The sequence below is a fragment of the Drosophila novamexicana genome, unplaced genomic scaffold (assembly GCF_003285875.2).
Source record: "Drosophila novamexicana strain 15010-1031.04,08,12 unplaced genomic scaffold, DnovRS2.1 tig00004555-arrow-pilon, whole genome shotgun sequence".
Taxonomy (NCBI): Eukaryota; Metazoa; Arthropoda; class Insecta; order Diptera; family Drosophilidae; genus Drosophila; species Drosophila novamexicana.
In genome coordinates, this window is record NW_020825052.1 from 504,009 (window position 1) to 524,866 (window position 20,858).

Consider the following 20,858-nt stretch of genomic DNA (forward strand, 5'->3'; position numbering starts at 1 on the left):
ACGGCCCAGTGTCTGTCTATATGGGAGTGTGTGTGTGTGTGTTTGAGTGCAGGTAGATTCGATATAAAAACAATAAAGAGAAATACGACTTAGATAATGTTACGAGGATTTAGTCGTTGTTGTCTCTGAAGTCGGGGAACTTTGTGCAAGTAAGACTGATTTAGTCGGGAGTGCCCGACTAGGGGATACCCTAAACCCCAGCGAATATTAGGCTCTTATAGGATTTCAGATCGACGCGTTCAAGCATATAGAAATGGCTGAAGACTCGATACTAATCAAAGATATATATAATTTATATGATCGGAGATGCTTCCTTCTGCCTTCCGTCTGTCTATATAAATTTGCACAGGGTATAAAAAGGCTGCATCTTAGGCCTTTTTTTAAGGAGCATATATTTGATAATATAAGAACTGATTAAATGCATATTGGAAATTTTGGGTTACATTTTTCTTCAAGCAAAGTTGAGGTATGGAGCTTATCTTCATACTCTAAGCCTTACCCCTTTTTCTTGTTATCAAAATTCATGAGCTGCGAGTGCATTGTTATCGCCGCTAAAGCTCTGGCCATTTCTACAAGTATTTTTATGCATTCGCATACATTTTCATATATATACAAATATATTTCGTATTGCATAGTTTCTCGGCTTAATATGATTTATCAGCGCATCTGCCGAGCTGTGCACATTTTTATGACCATATGCTGGACTCCACACACACGCACACGCACACACTTCAGCATCGACAAAACCACAACAACTGCAATACACAAAGACCAACACGAACAACAAATCAAAACGTGGCACAGCGCCTAAAAAGCTGCTAAGGCCAAACAGCACGGGGCAATAAACTACATGAAAGACTGGGCCGGTGCCGGGCCCGGGTCCTGGCTCTGGCTCTAGCTGTGGCCCATGTAATCTCTGTTGACCATAAAGATTTATAGACTATTGTAGTATGTCGTTCGCAACGCTGGCATCGGCTACGGCTTCTGCATCGCCATCGCCATCGACGTCGTCGTCGTCGCGGTGGCCGCAGCAATGAAAAGGAAACTTTTTGCAACTTAGCGCCAAACTTTATGCAATAATTTATATATATTGGGCGCAGCAAAAAAAAAAATGAAATACCAAAAATAATAATAAAAAAAAAAACAATAGCGGGCTACACAAAAGGCAAGACACATAAAAGACGTGACAGCAACAAAAGCAAACGTAACCCAGCTAGAAAATAAACAAGGAGTAACAAAAAATGCTGCTGGAAAAGTGGAATGTCCTCTCAGTAAATAGAATATATAACACCTATTTTATAAGAATTGTTTTCCTCAAAATATCATATATATTCTTTTTTTTTTAATAACTTTTTATACTCAATAAAACTCTGCAAAATGTTGTGTATTTTTGTCAAGCAATTGAATGTAGATACCTTTGGATCTCTTGCAGGATAACATATTGTCCTTCCTATCTGAACTTCAAACAGCTTACAACAATTAATTACAGTTACGAAATCAATCAAGTAGTCGAAACTCCCGCCACAAACAAATGAAGGGAACCAAAAAAAATAAAGAACTGCGGCGATGCCGGCGCAATAAAAAATTAAAAACTTGCTCCTGCGATACACCTAGGCGTTGAGCATAGACTAGGTTGAAAGAGGGAGTGTGAGAGAGGGAGAGAGAGACAAATAGGTAGCGAGAGCGCAACATTAAACGAGAGCGGGACTTGCACGCGAGCGCGCCAAGTGTAAAAGAAAAACTTTTCAATGAGTTTTTCCTGTCGGCGGCGACGGCGGCGGCGACGTCGGCGTCGGTTATGAGCCTCCAACACGCCCGCAAGCCCCTTGTGTTATTGTTGTTTGCGTTTTAAATAGACTCAAGTGTTGTTGTTGTTGTTGATGTTGCTGAAGTTGTTGCAGTTGTTGCCGTTGCTGCCGCTTGCAGGCATTGTCTGAAGTGCGTTTCGGTTAGCTACTTTTGCCTTATTGTTGCCTGTTGGATGCTGGGCGGTTCCGTGTTTCAAAATCAATCGATAGTTAATGGAAAATCGTTATTAATGAAAAGTTTTCCACCCGCTACCCCACTCCGCCGCCAGCCAATCGAACGTGCACTGAGCCATAGCAAAATGCTTGATAAAGTGCAGGGTGAAAAAAAGGAAGCGAGGGAAAAACAAAAAATGAAAGGAAAAAATTGAAAGCGTAACATTTAAGTAGCAAAGTTCCGAAGCGAAATATTTTGTATATTTTTTTCTTGTTGTGCGTAATTTCATTTGAGTGCGAAAAGTTGCACGCGAATAAAGCAGAGGCATAAAGCGAGAGGCAGACATGTTTTGTTGCATATTTCGCGGCGCATAAATATTTTATGCATGCAGGCAACAAAAGCGTCATCAAAACACACAATGGCCAAAAGAAGACTTTGCCAGCAGTTTTGTCTGCCTCGCAGTTTGTTTGTATTCGTGTATTTGTTTGTGTGTGTTTGTGCTGCCTGCTTTCGGGCGCATTTGCACCTCTACAATAAGCAAAAGTTTTGGGCCAATTTATAATGCCAGCTCCGCTTTTGCATTGTCGCCGCGCAGCGCGTCCGCCTGATTGAGCGGGCTTTTAAAAGTTTTGGTTCAATAGTCACAACAAAAGTTTAATGACAGTTTAAGTTGTTTGATAGCAACCGTCGCCTCAAGTAATGCAGCATTTTAAATGGTAAACAAGCTGCGAAGTGCCTGCTTAATATTACTTTCTGCAGCCACGTTCTGGCAAACGCAATCGCAAAACAAATAATTGTATATAAACAGCTCTGCGGGTCGATATAAATACCTTATATATAAATAAATTACTCAGTAAACAAATATGTATATATAAAAAGCTACATATTGCTTGTGAAAGTGTAAAACGTATATTAAAATACGCAGAGTTCCATTTGGATTGTTTAGGAATATATTATAGAGAAAATGCAAAACAATTCTGAAGAAAACTTTATATATAAGAACAGCTAAATATCGCTTAAAGAATGTCTAACGAGAATGTGGGGATATTTTCGAAGATTTAATTTAATCTAATTTAATTTTCAGACATGTTTGAGAATACAGAATATAGCTACTCTTCAACCGATCTTTCCTAAGGCAACTATATGATATATAAAGCGAAACATTTAAAATAGTGATATAGTACGGCATGCGTACTGCAACAGAAAGATAGATCTATGCAAAGTGCCTAGACGATAGCTTTAAAGCTGAGGGACTAGTTCGTACAGAAACAAACAGACGGACAGACGCAAAAACGAATGCATCGAGAAATGTATTTAGAAATCTAATAACAGATCCAAATAAACGTATGCCCATATCTTAAGACAAACTCGCTTCAAAAAAGAAAGAAAGCATTAAAGCAACCTGGCTTAGCTACTTTCTCAAGTTTTCAAAAGCTTGGCAATCAATTTAGCTACAAAATTCTAAACAGCGTATTTTGAAGTGCGCCTGTGATAAATGCATTATTTGCTCGTAAAAGCAGGGCCAATGCAATTTTAGTTTAGATTCGGTAACCAAAATGTTTATAGTTGGGTCACGCGGCGTTTTATGATCATTGCGAATGCCATAAATAAATACACACGCACACACATACGGGGGCGCTAAATGTAAAACTTTTAACGTTTTTGTAATCACATCAGACCAAGAGAAGCAGGCAAAATGCGTTGCATACTTTTCGGCTGATGCTGATGCTGATTTATTGCAACAACAAAGTTTATCATGCATATTTTATGCGTGTAAATGTTGCCGTCATAAAATGTCTTAAGGACTGAGCCGCACACTCAACACACACCCACACACACGCACACCCACACACACACATATGAGCGGCATATATATGCCCTCCATTTGGCCGCCGTCGGACGCATGTGCGTGGTCGAAAGCCTGGCCGGCTTTTTATGCGTACGAGTTGTAATGGCGGCCAATAAAGCAGCCATTCAATGCAGCAAATTGACATTTTATTAGCGCCCCAGGAAGCGCTACACGCGCCACACTCCTTTGCCACTGCCACTCTTTCCATCCTTTCCCCACGACGCGCACTAATTTGCGCACCCTACGCGTATGTCATAATAAAAAGCGAGCGTTGAAAACTTTTAACAAACGACAAAATTCGAGTCAAAGGCACCCACATAACCAATACGACTCGACTCGAATCGACACGACACGACACTCCGCATCGATCGATATATATTTAGCCAAAAGGATGTCGTTCCAAAGTTGTATTCGTCCCGGCTGGGTTTGGGCAACGTTTTGAGGTCGTCGCGTCCGCGTCCGCGTTTGCGACTGCTTCGCATCTAAGGCATAACTCAAAGTTTACTCAAGTTACTTGCGCCCAACGACAAGACACAAAACTTTGTACTTTACATCATTAAAAAGTTTCATTCTTTCTTTACGTTTTCTCAACGGTTTCTGCTTTGCTTTTTCTTTATTTTTTTTTTCTCTTGTGCAGTCTCAGCTCCTTTCTCTAGCTGGCAACTTTCAATCTAAGTACATCTATAGACTGGGTTAAGCACTGACTGCGACTTTGCCTGGCAGCAGCTTAGCAATTGACAGTTCGCCATCAATCCGGATCCAGGACGACTCCTGGGCTCAAGAATTGCTTAATTTGTGCATTTTGTAGCAATTAGAAGAAAAGTCTGCCAGAGATAACTCCCTAAACTTTTTCACAATAGATTCAACGGCTTATATAATTAATGTGAAAACAGAAAGTTCATCAAGTCTCACAGGTGGGGACGAGCTTCTGACTCTTTGATCATTTTCCAAACATTTCTGTGTAAGGAATTTTAATAAATTCTCTTGCACTTAGATATTGAGAAGCGCTTAATAAACTTCAAAAATCCTTGCTCCTGCTTAGAGTGGAATGCTTGGCAGTTAAGCAAAAGAAATTAGGACATTTTTGTGGTGTTTCTTTGTGGTAGATTTGTCTTCTAATCAGTTTTTTGTCTGGCACTTAATTTGTTTATATTTATTACAACTATTAAGACATGTTTATTTTAGAAGAATTTCAGACAGACGGATATGGCTGGCTGGGTATCTGGATCTGGACTCGGGTATTGATGTTAACCAGTAATATATGTACTTTATGTGTTTCGAGATGCTTCCTTCGGCCTTTAACATACATTGCAATGCAGTGCATGATTTTGTCTGCTAAATGCACTAATTACTTATAAATTAACAACAATTAAAAACAGAGAGGCATAGAGCTCATGAGTAAATCTCTAATAAGACATTGATGTTGTCAGACTCAGTCTAAGTACTTCCAGCAAATATATGTTATTTGATTCAAAGGACTCTACATGCATGCAGAAGAAGAAGGTTAAGAAGGTAAGCTTTATTTCTCCAAGCAAGCCTTATTTCTGCAAGGAGAAAAACTAGCTGGCCTATAAATGAAGTCTCGCTATCTAGTACAGCATATAGAAGACTTTGGCTGGACCATCCACATGATTCCTTTTTATCATACCATTTTCCCCTCACAAAAAGGATAACTTGAGCATGCTCAGATAATAGGCACAACTAGTGCCATCAGCTGATTGCCAGACTTCTTCAAGTTTATTATTGGTCTATTTATATAATTGATTTAAAAATAAATATGCCACAAAGTCTAAAATAAGTCACAACACAAAACGAGCAAGAAAAGCAGTTGCTACAGTTGCAAAAAGCAACAACAAAAAGGGCACATACTATTGTAGCATACTTTTAGGTGGCGCTGTCATCGTGTTAAAATCGTGTAATAAACGTGCGCATAATAGAAAAATCCCAGCAAGCAGGCTGAGGGATGAGGCTGACACACACACACACACATATATATATATATATATATATATATACAGAGCAACCGGTACAAATAAATAGTAGAAATGCTCCACTTGCTCAGCGCCTCGTTCTGGTTGGTTATCCAGCCGGCGCCGGCTGCTCGTCTTGCTCGTCCTGCTGCCATCCCGCTGGCGTCCCACCGCTGCACCCAGCTGGTGGTGGCCCTGGTGGTGGTGGTGCCTGCAGTGCCCATGCGCATGGAAAATAGTTACACAAACTTGCAGCAAAAACGAAGGGAAGGCTTACAACAGCAGAAAAAGAAAAAAAAATAAAAGAAAAAGAATAAAATGTAGAAACTGCAAGCCGATTGCCGGCCGACGAGGACGACGAGCATAAGAAGGAGTAGGAGGAGCCAGTGAATGAATTGTGCATTGTCCAGCGGCAGCTGTGAGCTGCGATTTGCATGAACCTAGCTACTAGCTGCTTGCCACATGTGACTCGTGTGTTGGCTGCCCCGGCTTGTGGCAGTTATTAACCGAAATGCATTTTTTTTTGCTTCCTTCATTTCTGCTAGCTGAATTATATAGTGCCCGGTGCTGCGGCACGCAACGCTGGGCACAAGTCGGCGTATTAGTGACGATTTAGCGCTAGTTCTGGGCGGAGGGAAGGTGGGTGGTGTGTGTGACGTAGATTGCAAAGGCGACAGTGCGTGTGCGTGTAGCGTTAAATTAAAGCAGTTGATGCTTTTGCAGCGAGTGCAACAATGCACACAATAGCCGAGGTAAACAATATGAGAATCGCAGAGAAGGCATGCGTTAAGAGCTAGGTATGAGGCGTTGGCAAATTGAATACAAGGGGCGAAAATAAAAATCCAAGAACTGTGTGTGGCAATCAGGGTGGAGAAATTGTTTTAGCCCGAATTGAAAAATGTGCGCAAAGGGAGAAATATTTATGTGCTTTTTTTAGAGCTTGAAATAAATGCTACCTATATAGGTGTTATTTGTACAGTTTGAATTGAATGCTAAATTTTTTTAGTATTAATTTAAATCAAATATATTTATGTTTAAGGCTTAAAAGGGATTATATATGTGCTCAAAGCGAGTTGTGCAATATATGTGTGTTCTGATTAGAGCATTATGGAAGTGCTGCACAAGGGTAGGGTATCAACTTGCAGAGGGTATCATAAATATGCCATGATATGTGTAACGCATAGAAGGAGGCATATCCGACTTTATCAAGTATATATATTTTAGATCAGCATCAACAGTCTAATCGATATACTCAATCTGTCCATCTCTCTATGCGAACAGTCTCTCAGTTTTAAAACTGTCCTTTTAGTTTCGTGTTTGCCAACATATCAGTGTCAATCTCGTCATCCACTTGCAATACCTACAATCACATGGAAGTATCAGATTGCTCTGCTATATTCCCGCAAGCTAATAACTGCACGTAATCGAAATGCTTGTATGCAAAAGTCGACCGACAAGTTCCTCTCGATATCTGCCACAAAGTACATATCTAAACAGGTCCCACGCCAATGAAATCTGAAAAGGAAACCTGAAATAACTCAGAAATATTGCTAAGCTACAGCTACACGCCCCCAAGTTCGCCTGCTCCCACCCTACTCGAACGTCCTCCTGCAGCGGCAGTTGCAAGAACTTCAGCTACATTAGACGCCGCCACTTCAATGCGCATTCGAGTATTTGAGTTGCATTTTTTCTATTTTCGGTGCAAAAATACAAAAGCACGAAACGGATTCATCGCCCCCCAACCCCATATGCCCCACAGTAGCTGCCTTTCAGCATATGCTTTCTATTTTCAATAGACGTCGTCGTCAGTTGCCAGTCGCTATTGTTGTTGTTGTTGTTGTTGTTGTTGTTGCTGTTATGTTGCTGTTGCTCGCCGACAAACAATAAAAATGATGCGTTGTATTGCGCGCTAGTGCTGTCCACACCACACGACCCCTCCCACCGTGGGCATGTGCCGGGGCACGGCCAGCAGGCAGTTCGCATATGTTGCAAGTTGCAACATTCGACGTCCCTCTGTGGCATGGTCCGCCGCATGTCGTTGCCCTGGCCGCCCAAATCGCCCATTGATATTGATGAAAACGACGTCCAGTTACAGTTCGTTGGCTTTTGCCGCATTTTTCAAGAGAAAAACTACCAAAGAGCAGCAGCTGCTGAGACTGGGAAATGGAAACTGCGATAGAGATGGGAAAGGGGAAGGGGATGGGGATGGGGATACTGGGAACTGATGCTGAAATTTGCCAACTGTCGGGCAGGTGGGTGGCGCTGGTGCGATATGCAAATGCCATACATTTTGTCAAAGCATAAAGATGATGTCGAAGGAGTATATAAAAAATACATGACGCATATATCTTGCAGATGCACATGCAGATGCAGATACAGATACGCTTAGACATTGACATAGAGAAATGCATATGCATCATTTATGATATACGAAAGATTGCGTGCCCAAAGAATGAAGAAGATTTAGGCAGATTTACATTCACAAGCCGAATCGATGAAATGTTCTCATAACTCATATCTTGAAATTTGCAATGGCATAAAAAATTGACAAAAATTGTTTATTATAGCAAATGTGCGGAAATGAAAGGATTTCAATCAGAATCGAGGACTAAAAATAGAATTCCGGAATACTTGCATTCCTTTTCAAATAGAGTGCCAGAAATTGCGAATAAAATATGTTACTTATGCTAAATAAATATAAAAGATGAGAAGTTGAAGTTCTTAAGATAATTCAAGCACTTAAAGCTTACATTATTGATAGCAAAGATTATAGCATGAATATTAATACATTTAAAAGCAGCTTTTTTCTCGCTTTAGCCTTGTTTTGGTAAGCCCAATCGCATTAACTCCCTGCCTCAAGTTGAATTAATAGAAGTTGAAGCACTTCAAAGCCAAAACAAGCTAACGACATTATCAACAAGCCAACTGCCAAGTGGCAAGTGGCAAGTGGCAAGTGGGAAGTGGAACCATTCGCTCAAATAGTGTTCGAGCAGAACAGAACATTTCAGTACCTAATAAGTCTCAATTAAATGTACATAAAGTATAACACCTTGTAGCATTTGCATGTGACCCAAACAGTTCATGTCAAAAACCAAACGCGAGCCACCCTAATGGAAAATAATGTTCGAGCACTATGCGAGCCTCTTTGCCACAACAACAACAAAACTTTTGACACGCAAGCCTTTAAAAAGGTAATGCCAACAACAACAACAACAAGAACAACAAGAACAATAACAACAGGACATTTTTTGTTAAGTGTAAGAACAGCAGCAACAACAACAATACAAATATTGGCGCCACCTGCGCTTACTCCGCAGCAGAGCGCGAGAATGAGAGAGAGAGAGAGAGAGCAAGTGTTAGAGTGAGACGCATAGATAACGTCTGTCAGTCTGGCATTGTCAATTGGTATTTACCTTCGTTTGTTTGACGCCTTTTTCTTAGTTTTTGCGTATTTCTCTCTTTCCCCCTCTCTCTCTCTCTCTCTCTACACTATGCATTTCAATTAAATGCTTTTCGGGTTTTTGCCCTTACCTCAGCGAACCCCGCGTCCAGCAACAAATATGTACACACACCGACCCCTCCCCTCCGCACAACCCACTTTTCTTTGCATGCGTGCGTTTCGAGTGCTTTTGCTGTTGCTTTCTGGCTGCTTCCTGTCGTAAATAAAATGAATTTCGCTTTTGGCAACCCCAGCAACAACGTCAACCTCAACATGAAGAACTCCCCACACCCACCCGCACACCCTCACTCACACACACACACACACATTACTTTGGCAACCTTAATGAATACGACATTATTTTTTATGAGCTGTCAAACACTATTTTCCATACACTTCGTTGTTGTCGCACTCATCGTGTCCTCGTCTCAGCTCTCGAAGCTGTTCAAGCTTCCTTTTACCATTTTATTTATCGCCTCTTTGCTTCGTGTGCGTGTGTGTGTGTGTGTGTGTGTGTGTGTGCGAGTGCCTTGGTTATTGTTATTATTTATATTATTTTTGATAAATGTTTTTGGGAAATTTGTATTTTATTGGTTGTTTATCGACAATTAGCGGTTTGTTTGGCTTTTCCCTAACCGAAGGAAGAAAACAAAAATTGGCCTTGCATGTAAATGTAAATATTTTTTTTGTCTGCTTACCAAAGCATAATTTAGTTGATTTATTAGCCAGTTGGCTAAGTATACAAATGACCTGCGTAATCAATTATGGAACCGGCAGCTAATATATTGAGTGTGCGATATTTAGTGAAAGGCAGTTAGAAACATTTATTGCGGGTTTGAGGAGTGTGTAGAACTATTGCCCATGTCTTACGTGTCCGACTTAACGAAAGCGCTCTCTCTACTGATAAACTCAGCTTAACGATAAATCAACAAATCTGTTGAATTGCTCTCTCAGCTCGACCAATCCGGCTTAAGCTGGCTGCTCTGCCAAGCCAAGCCTTGGCTACTCTGCTCTCTCTCTTTCTCTCACGCTGTCATGTGATCGCAGGTTGTAGAAGTTGTTGTCTGTGTGTGTGCAGGCGTGTTGTTGTTGCTTTTGTTATTCGTTAAATTAGAGATGCGTAACTCGTCGCGTGTGTGTGCAAGGCACGAAAATGATCATGCAGGCACGAATATTATCGCAAAAAGATATAATAAGTGGAATAAGCATGCTAAGGTAATGCAATAATATTCGTATAAATTATATTTTTTATCTATTCTATTAAAGAAAGGTAATGTAAATGCTTTTCTTAAACGGCTCCAAATACTTTCGTTGACCTGCTTTGGCATCACACCCCATTGAACTGAACTCTTTCAATTCCTTAACATCAAATGCCATTGAGAATAAATAGTGCATAGGCCATGTTCGGAATCAGAATAAGCTATTCGAAAATCCGATTTGCAGCTAGCATTTTGCAGTGCCACATAAATAAACGGTAATTTATTGTTCAGCGAACGTGCAGAAATCAGAGAAATAAACGAAGAAGAAGAAATCTGAAAAGCAAAGCGAATCTCAATCCAAACAAAAAAGAAGAAGAAAAAACCCACTTAATGCGGTTTTGCACTTTGGCAAAGTCATAAAAATTATGCTAGGCACAAATAAGTAAGTACATATATACAAGAAATGTGAGAAAAACGCTGCCAGATGCAGCGAGAAAATATACAGAGAGCAGGCCCAAGAAAAACTGAGTGAGAGAGAGAGAGAAAGAGAGGGAGAGCATTTCGCTAGAGCATCTGGAAAATTTGTACACATGACGCACGCAGCTGCTGGTCAGAAAATATTTTGCGCTTTTGTTTACATTTGTGCAGCTATTTTTGAAGCGTTGCGGCAATAAACAAAACCAAACAAAACAATAGAAAGCGAGCGGCTTTCAGAAGCTGAAATGCCCAAAAGGTCATTAAAAATATACTAGCCTACAGTTATATGCCTGCCTACATATACAAATACATTCACATATATATATATTTATATATGTGTGTAATGCCTAATGAGCCGTGCAGCTTTTTGAAGTTTCTCATTAGCCGATCAAATTGAGCAGCAGCAGCAAAACAAATCAAAATCGATATCGAAATCGAAAACGAAATCAATCGATAGCCAAATGGAAGACCCACAATTAAGCCAGGCAGCCATAGATAAGACTAGGCACAGCACAAGGGAGGGGCGGGGGGTAGCGAGCGACTGCTAGAGCGAGACGGGCGACACGGTCGAGGGTGTGCGTTAATCACGCAAGTAATTTTAATGCCGCGCTCCTCACTTCACCGTTGGGTGGAAGGGGCGGAAGGGGGGTGGGGGGTCGATAAGAAGGCGACAGAGCTGAACAGAGGGTGAGTTTTTTCGGGCTTAGCACAAAGCATAATCAACGCTAAACATGCCCAGCAAAACAAAGGAACGTGTGCCCGGCACACAGCGCTGCCCAGGCAGGGGGCGGGGGTGCTGCGAGGTGGCAGGGGCAGCTCAGCCCAAACCTGCGCCTGTTAACAAAGCTATAAAAATGTCACCTCCAAACAAAGAGCGAGTCGCGTGGCCAACAATTTAATAAAAAAAAAAAAAACTAATAATTTACTATGCAATATGGGGCAAGGGGTCTAATAATATCTAATCAGAATTATAACAGTAATAACTTAACAGTTCGCTGAAAGAAGCAGAAATGTAATTTAACTTTGATATTTCGATTCAAGGAGAAAACGGATTAATCATGGAAAAACTATAACAAGTACACAGAGTGACATATAAAACATATATAATACATATATACATGCCAAGATTTGACGAGGTTTTCTGCTTGGGTCCCATTTCAATCATCAACAGTCTTTGCCTTGATGCCTCTTTAGCTTAAACTTGTTGGGAATTGCAAGCGTTTTACAGTGTGCATAAGAAATATGCGCATCTGGTGACAATTATCATGCATTTCCCTGCTAGTCCAAGTCCCAACAATTATGCACACAATTTAGCACAACCTTTCATAATTGCAGCACTCCGAGGGGAGTCGCCCGCCCGTCCAAGTCACTTTCCCTAACTGTCTGCCCCTGAAAGCTTTCACTAATCGCCAGCACTCGGCCTGGCCAGGGCTTGAGGTTTGAGGCTTAAGAGACTTCATTGTCTGCGGTCCTTGGGCATAATTTGCCTGTTGACATACCTGGTTGTCCCACCTGAGGCGCGTCAACAGCTCCTGTCACGGCTGGGACTGCACACACACACACACGCACAGGCACACAAGCTGGGCACGATTTCCTGTTCCATTGCATGGCAAGTGCAGAGTTGCCACCGTGCTATTAAATTACATGCCTAGCAAATTACTTGAGAAAACAAAACGACAAGCAAAAACGCCTTGGCATATGCAACAATAATAATAACGGGTTTGTGGTCGTTGTTATGCTTTGACTTCTGGTTTTGTAAGCCGCCAAGCATTTACATATTATTAGAGCTCGAATCAGGGACCAAGCACCATGGCCCCCGAGCCCGGGGCATAAATATTGAAAAGCGCCAACGCCTTTTGTTGGCTGGGTAATTGCCTAAGTCGGCAAATTGCCTGGCTAATAAACATAAATATTGTAGCAGGCTACGTTGACTAGCAGAGCAGAAGGCGCTAGTATAGAATTAAAACTTTGTTGCCAGCTGCGATTTATGAGAATGTAATAGAAGAGCGCAAGATAGAAGACAAGCAAATGCCGTGAAATCAGCGGAAATGTGCGAAAGAAAGCGCAATTTTCTTTAACGTAAATAGTTTCTTTATAATTGTGATGGGAAAATGGTGAAAGAGTGTAGAACTTGAAAACTTGAGAACAGGAGAAAGGGAGAAAAACGTGAAGAATTATTCGAACAAGTGGGAAAAACTCGGACTACAGAGAAGATATACATAACTCAAAGAAAATAATATTTTCGAGAATAAAATAAGATTATTTAACCAGAAAAGAAGCTGAAAAAGAAGAATGACAATAGTTGCAGTTGCGAGTAAATCCGAACTTAAATAAAGTACTTTACAAATTACTTAGGGAGTGCACAAAGGTCTGTGTACTGTCAGCTCTTATGGCCGAGATAAAGGACGTCTTGAGGATTTGCGATGGGAGCAAGTTTTGTGGTGAATAAAAAATACACGTTTTTATGTGTTTGTATTGAAACTTTAATGGAGTCGACTTGTTATCAACTGCACAATAAATTTTTGGGTCTTTAGCATTTGAGTGTCCTGCCCTGCATTGTCCTTATGACAGTGCTCAACACAAGCTTAACAATCGCATGCAAGTCAACAAAGAAAAGTTGCTCGTAAACGAAAATAAAACTTTAAAAACAGTTCGCATACTTTCCCCCTCTCCAACTGACGCCTCTCTCTGCGCTTCTCACACTCTCGCTCTTTCTGTCTCCTTCTGTCTCGCTCTGTGTGTGAGTCATACAAATGCAATGGGGAAGAGAAAACTGTGTCAACGACTCTGCTCCACTTAAGCATTTAACGAGCTACTTAGCGCGCACGTAATAGCACCAACAACAACAAAAACAACAACAAAAGATACTACAATGACAGCAGAATAAAAAGGATGCGCAAAATGTAGAAAAATTCAAAACAAGTGGCACAAAAATATTGAACAGCAATGTGCGGAATACGTTACGAGAAAGACGCAAGGAGAGAAGCTGCGGACAACAGCGGAACGAAAACAAAAACACGAAGGACATCAACATAACCCAATAAGCAAAGCCAGAGAAGAGAACGCATGTGTCATCATTAGAATAAGCAAACGCAATGGAAGCATCGAACATCCCCATGGCAGGGATAAAAGTAAAACAGAGGACAGACAGTACAGAGAGTCAGACAGACAGAACTGGCGGACAGACAGACAGACAGACAGACAGTGGGACAGAGAGACGAAACGAGGCGCACGCACAAAGCACAACAAAGAACAACTGCGACGCCGGCAGCAAAGTCGACGCACGCACGTCGCACGCATACACTCTCGCCCCCCAACCCCTCTAACCATCTGCAGCAGCAGCTAAGAGCAGAGCCACCCACACACCCACACCCACACACACACACACACACAAGCAACCACCATAAAAGTGAAATACACAATGAAATTTACGCAATAGTCGCTGAGACCGACAACTAAAGAGACTGTAATAAAATCAAGAAGAGGGTGACAAGCAGACAACAATAACAGTAACAACAGCTCACACACACACACACACACTTGCACACACACAGACAGCTGAAAGTAAAATAGAGTGAGGCAAAGAGAAAATAGCAAAATAAAACGAAACGAAAAAAATGTATGTAAATCCGATTAGAATTTAAGTTTCTAAATTTTGCATCAACTTTAAGAAAGTCTTAAGAGACCGTAGACCATAAAGATGTAAGCGGGCAAATGCGACAGGATCTATGGATAAAAATTTGCCATATGGCAGAGTTGCATGCGATAATATTTAGAACGGGATATTACGTAGAGTAATACGCAATTGGGTTATTGGTAAAATAAATAATAGGGAAATGCGAGTTATAACTAGGTTAAGTAAAGGTGTGTACTCCAAATATAGGAGAAAATATTTGAAAAGTTAACTTTTACAATAAAAATATGTGATATTAAAAAAGAAAAGCAAGGATTAGAAATAATGCTATAATATTTGTGAACAGTTTTAAGGCAATTGATTTAAGTAAAATATATGAAATGCTCAAAATTTTAGGCGAAGCTCCAGCAAATATTTAGGCAAACATTTTTAAACATTTTGGCAACATTTTTGGATAATTAATAGATAAAAAAAGGAATACTTTTAACACCTTTAATTGATTAGTAATGCCCTTTAATTTAGTTTCATATTATATATATACTGTGACTATTAATACAAGCTTTAGTGTTGGAAAATACAAAAACTTACATTTATAAAAAGAGAAATTATTTATTTAAATTTGTATACCCTTGCAGAGGGTATTATAATTTTGTCTAGAAATGTGTAACGCATAGAAGGAGACATCTCCGACCCCATAAAGTATATATATTCTTGATCAGCATCAACAGCCGAGTCGATAAAGCCATGCCCGTCTGTCCTTCTGTCCGTGTGTCTCTTTCTATGCGAACTAGTCTCTCAGTTTTAAAGCTATCTTAATGAAATTTTGCAAAAGTCCCTCTTTCTGTTGCACGCAGCACATATGTGAAAACCAGCTGGATCGGACCACTATATCATATAGCTGCCATAGGAACGATCGGTCGAAAATTAAGTTTTTGTATGAAAAAACATTTTGTTTTTCAAGATATCTCGACCAAGCTCGGCATTAACTATTTTCCCTGTGTTTCTTAGATACGGGCAAAGCATTATAAACATTATGAAAAGGTTGGGTCTGCAAGGGTATTAGATCTTCGGCGTGCCGAAGATAGCCTTTCTTTCTCGTTTTTATTTACTATTATTATTATTACTTTGTCTTTCATTTCTTTATTTGCTTAATTATTTGTTTTATTAACGATTATTATTATTATTCTATTTTAATATTTATTTCTTTATTAATTTATATCATTTTTTCTGCGACAAAAGCAGAATCCTACAATTGTATTTAATGCATAGGAGCAGAAAAATGAGAAGCTAAAATGGCACAATTTAAAGACTTTGTCGGGCAGAGCTGTAGCATACTTTTGTGGCAAATTTGTGGACTTTTAGCCGAGAACTTGGTCCTCAAGGACAAAGGAAGTCAATGCACTTGCTGCCAGCGAGAAATACAACGGTAACAAAGCAAGCCGCACAGCTGTTGCCTGCTGCAGAAATTGCGTGGCGTTAATGGCCAAGATTCAGTGGGATTTAAAGCCACACACACACACACACATACAAGTCACATTGACCTACACACACACAGCGAGACATGGCGCTGATTTTGCCCCGCGCGCCTTACTTTACAAAGTCCCGAATGATTAATTGTCAAAATATGTTGGGCAAAGCCAAAGAGAAGCGCAAACAAAAAAAAAAAAACAGAAGAGACGACAAGCAAACAACATAATAAAAAGTGCGTTTGTGTGCGTCGTGCGAGTATGTGTGTGTGCAAATGAATACTGCCGTTGTCGTTGTTGTTGTTGTCGTCTTTTTTTCCTGCAGGTTCACACACACACACACACACACACACACACACAAATCAACACATGTATTTGTATTAAGTTGTCATTACGTGACTGCAGACAGAAGATTTATTATCATTTGTCGCCCAGTCAGGCTCTCTCTCTCTCTCTCTCTCTCTCTCTCTTTGCCTGCGTGTGCTTGTGTGTGTGTAAAAATTCATTTGCACTCAATTTTTGGCACACACACTCACACTCAATTTACGTATGCATGTATATATATATATATAGCATATACTCACAGTAACTTGTTGAGCAAACTCAACCTTCGGCTGGCCGACCAATTCAATAATATGAACCATATGGAACGATTTGCTCTTGAACGTTGCGCCTTTGCGAGAAATAGCAATTTTTTTGTTTTTTTTTTGTTTGTTATCGTTGTAAATTGTTTTAAGTTGTTGTTGTTGCTTTTGCTGTTTTGGGTTTTCTCTTTCTCTTCTACTTTGCTCAAGTTCTTGCTTATTGTTTTTCTTCTTTTTTCCCAATTATATTATATTTATTTTTATATATTTCTTTTTTTTTGCTAACTTTAACACTTTTTTTGATTTGGTTTTTGCACTTGAGTTGCGCTCAGTTCATTTGTTATTGATTTGCTCTACCAATGTATATATATATATATATTCTTGTTGTTGTTGTCGTTGTTTGCAATTGTGTGCGTGTATCTGATTTATCTTATCTGCGCTTTCCAGTATTTAAACACACACACACACACAGTTTTTATTTTATTTCTGTTTGCTTTCTAAAAATGAATATGATTATTGTTATGATTATTATTGTTGTTGTTTTTTCTCTATCTCTTATAAGCATGGTTAATTTGGCATTTGAATTTCATATTTTCTGATGTACTCGGTACAGTTTTTTAATGTGCTTTGAAGTATTCAGTTTCTCGATAGGATGAAGTGCTTAATTGCCTGGAAATTTTGGAATGCCTGGAATGCGGCATTTGAGTACCTCCTTTAATGCAAACACATATTCTGTTAAATATCTTGCAACAATTTTTGCAATTTTCTTGAAATAATGCACAAAAAGGCCAAGGCAAAATCTCAATTTATAAATATATGAAAATATTCGTGCGATAATTCTTAAAACATACGAGAGAGAATTTCTCTTTAAGCTTATCAGAATATTTTTAAATATTTTACAAATTTTATATGAGTTAAGAACTTAAATATTGAAAGCTTGATTAAATGAATTTCCAGCGAGCACTTTAAGTGAAAATCTATAATTTCAAATATATATGGAATGCATATCTGTACTCAAGTATCTATACTTCAAATCTATACAGAATGTATATCCATACTTCAAAGCACTTGTCAACATTTTGATTTTCTTTAATTTCTGCATATTTTTTGCCAAATTTTTTTAACAAATTTTTAAACACACAAAAAATATATCTCTAGCATTCTTTTGATATAGAAAACATTTAAAGCTCTTTAAAACTGAAATATTCCATATTAACAAATATTTAATTTCATTGAATTGTAAAATTTAAGGCGCTCTAAAGCAGAATATTATTTTATTCAACAAATACTTGATTTAATTTTATTCTTTTCTATTCTATTAGATTCTCCTCTCGTAAACAAATATTTAATTTAAATGCTTTCAATATATTGAATTGAAATATCTAAGGCTCTCTGAAGCAGAAATGTAAATCTTGTATCAAATATCTAATTTAAGCGCTTGCAAAACATTTCATTGAGCATTAAATTGAGCTCATTTAAAGAATTTGCTTTCCCAGAGAAACTGAGCTTTGCACAGCTTTAATAAATATTTCAAATAACTTTTCAAGCATTTCGCACACACACAAGATTTTCCGATAATTGTTTGCCAGTGTCCAAACAAATTTACAAAATGTGCCAATCGACAGGCAGCACATCAAAGTGGCCATAAAAACATTTTGCCAAACTGGAAATAATACCAAAAATCAAGAAAGAAAAATAAAAATGAGAAAATAATAAAGCGAGCAACAGCCCGTGTCAGCGGCAAGAGCTGGAAAAGCCAGAGCTAATGAATTCTTGGCCAAATATCGTGAAATTGGCCAATGCGAGCATTCAATTAACGTGCTCAGCTGGCCAGGCCAATAGACTAATATAGGCCAAAAATTGGGAGCATGCAAACAAAACACAAAACACAAGATATTGTGGCCAAAAGCGAAATATTTCAATGAAAGTCGCTGGAAATGGAAATTCGAAATGAAAATCGAATTGGATATGGAAACAGAATTCTGGCATGCTCAAAAAATATTCGACATCAAGTAGAAATCTTTTTCAGTTCATCTGATTTCGAATCTGATTTGGCCTTTTTGTAAAACATTTCAATTGAAAATATTTTCGTGTGTGAAACAATTAACGTGTTTGTTTACCTAGGAAAATTGTACAAATAAAAAAAAACAACAGGAAAATTCTAAAACAGCAACTGGAAAAAAAAAAGAAGACAGCGCAGCATCAAGCTGAGCGAGTTCTGACTGTGTTTTGTTTACAAATTGTTTCTAATTATTTCGGGATTTTTGTTTATGCTAGCCGCAGTTTATTTTGAGAGCTAGTGAAAGAAGAATTGTGTTAGAACATGACTAAAACGTTGCACTAAGTGTGGCAAATGCTTGAGAGTCGAGTGGAAAACCATTTGAAAAACTGAAACACAATTCGAAAATTTGACAGAAAATAAATGCAGCATAAGCTGAGGCGCTCGAGAGCGGAGCGGAGTTTCGTTAAGTTCTGTTTGAGCCATGCTTACAATTTTAACAATAATAAACTTTAGGTATTTTTTTGTTGTTTTTGTTTTGTTTTGATGAACGTATTTGATAAACTCTTTTTTATTATTATTTGTTTGTTTGTTAAAGTTGTTTTGTTTTGGTTGGCTGGCGAATTTGATTATTAAATTGATATAATTTTTAAATATTTAAGCGAATTTTATAATTATATTTATTTTGTTTGTTTTTCTATTATTTCATAAATATTTGTTGAATTTGTTATTTTATTTTGTTGAATATTTATATTGATGTTTGAAGAACAAATGTCACACGACAGTCGACGAGAATTATACGAAATATTCCGACTTAACTACACAAAACTCAATATCATACTGAAAAAGGACGGCGCTTACAATGGCGAGAAGTGCCCAAAAGACGAGCCAACAACCAACAAACGGTACACACGAGCGCCCGAACGAATGTCGTGAACGAACTTACAACAAACGAGCCTCAAATCTGACGACCAATTCGAACATTAGCGAACGCAACAGCCGGCAACGAACGAGTAACGGTAAACAAAATACACGTTGTCTCTGTGTGTGGGTGGGTTGGGTTGGTCGCTCGGCTCACGATGCGAACACTGCGAACACTGCGAACGCTGCGAACCGAACGCAACGCGTTGGCTATTGGCGAGAGCATCGAACATGTGTGTGCGCTTGTGTCTGGTTCGATGTCAAACCAAAACAAGCAAAAACACAAAACCAAAACGAGGGGCACACGAAGTCTCGTATGCTGTACGAATCAAAATGTTCTGATAAGAAAGAAATTAAATATATGTAGATTTACTCCAAATAATGTTATCTAGGTTTATTCTAGTTAATTTAGTATTATATAAAAATATCTATTGTGTTGAGAGATAAAATAACCGACTAATCAGTTAAAATAATACCCTCATTCGCACACTTTCTGGCAAGAATTTCCGTAAATATTTGTAAACATATTATCAGAGCTAGCGTTCTTATTAGATCTTGCCAAATTTAAATCGAAATTATAATAAAAAGCGTCCATCAATTAGATATTGCTGTCAAGCCAATCGTGGTACACTCGTGCAATCTGTAGAGCATCAACAAAAACACAACCGAAGAGCAGTGAAACGGTAAAACGACGAGACGAATAGCGGCACATTGCACATGGGCTGGCCAAACGAAAAACGGCGGGCGGCTGGAAAATACAACAAGAGGCCTAAAGGGAAAATCTACAACACGACGCGACGAGTGCACGACGAGTGCGGACAGGCCGCAGCCGAAGCACGCGCATCTTACGCTCTGCCGCGCGCTTTCTCCGCTCTCCCAAAAGCCACTGTTGGCCCCAACAGCGGCACAAGTGCGAGCGAGTCGGCCATAGTTTAGTTTCGCCTTAGCTATGTAAGGTGTTTTGTATAGTTGAGCGTAGTGCATCTGAGTGGGAGAGCGCGAGAGCGAACGCGTGGTTGCCATGTGCCGGGCTTACTGGCTGCTGGCTGGATGGGCTTTGCCTTGCCTGGCCTGTCCACCAAGAGAGACAGAGCGAGTGAGAGAGACCGAGAGAGAGTGAGGAGCATGCGGCGGTGGCTGTATAGGGTGGGGGTGTTATTATCAGGCAAGCCTGAAAATTTTGCGCGAGCGAGCGGGTTGCAAGAAAATGGCAAACATGTGCTATGCCTGATTTTGCACTTGGCTTTGTTTTGCTTTTTGCATTTTATGTGTTGTGTGTTGTGACTGGAAAATGCCTCAGAATTTGCGTCTCATGTTACGGCAGACAAAATATTTATTAAGCACATGACTCAAACTGT

The 20,858-nt window shown here is 39.4% G+C and overlaps 1 protein-coding gene across 2 annotated transcripts in view; it reads right to left on the reverse strand.

Annotated features, from left to right (window-relative positions):
- LOC115770040 (CUGBP Elav-like family member 4) overlaps window positions 1-16,728 on the reverse strand; it is a 163,698-nt gene extending 146,970 nt beyond the window's left edge. For both annotated transcript variants that reach the window (XM_030715113.1, XM_030715110.1), the window contains exon 1: window positions 16,581-16,728. In XM_030715113.1, the coding sequence (XP_030570973.1) occupies window positions 16,581-16,640 (60 nt within the window). In that variant the 5' untranslated portion in view covers window positions 16,641-16,728. The remainder of the gene's footprint in view (window positions 1-16,580) is intronic.
- Between the last annotated feature and the right edge of the window lie 4,130 nt (window positions 16,729-20,858).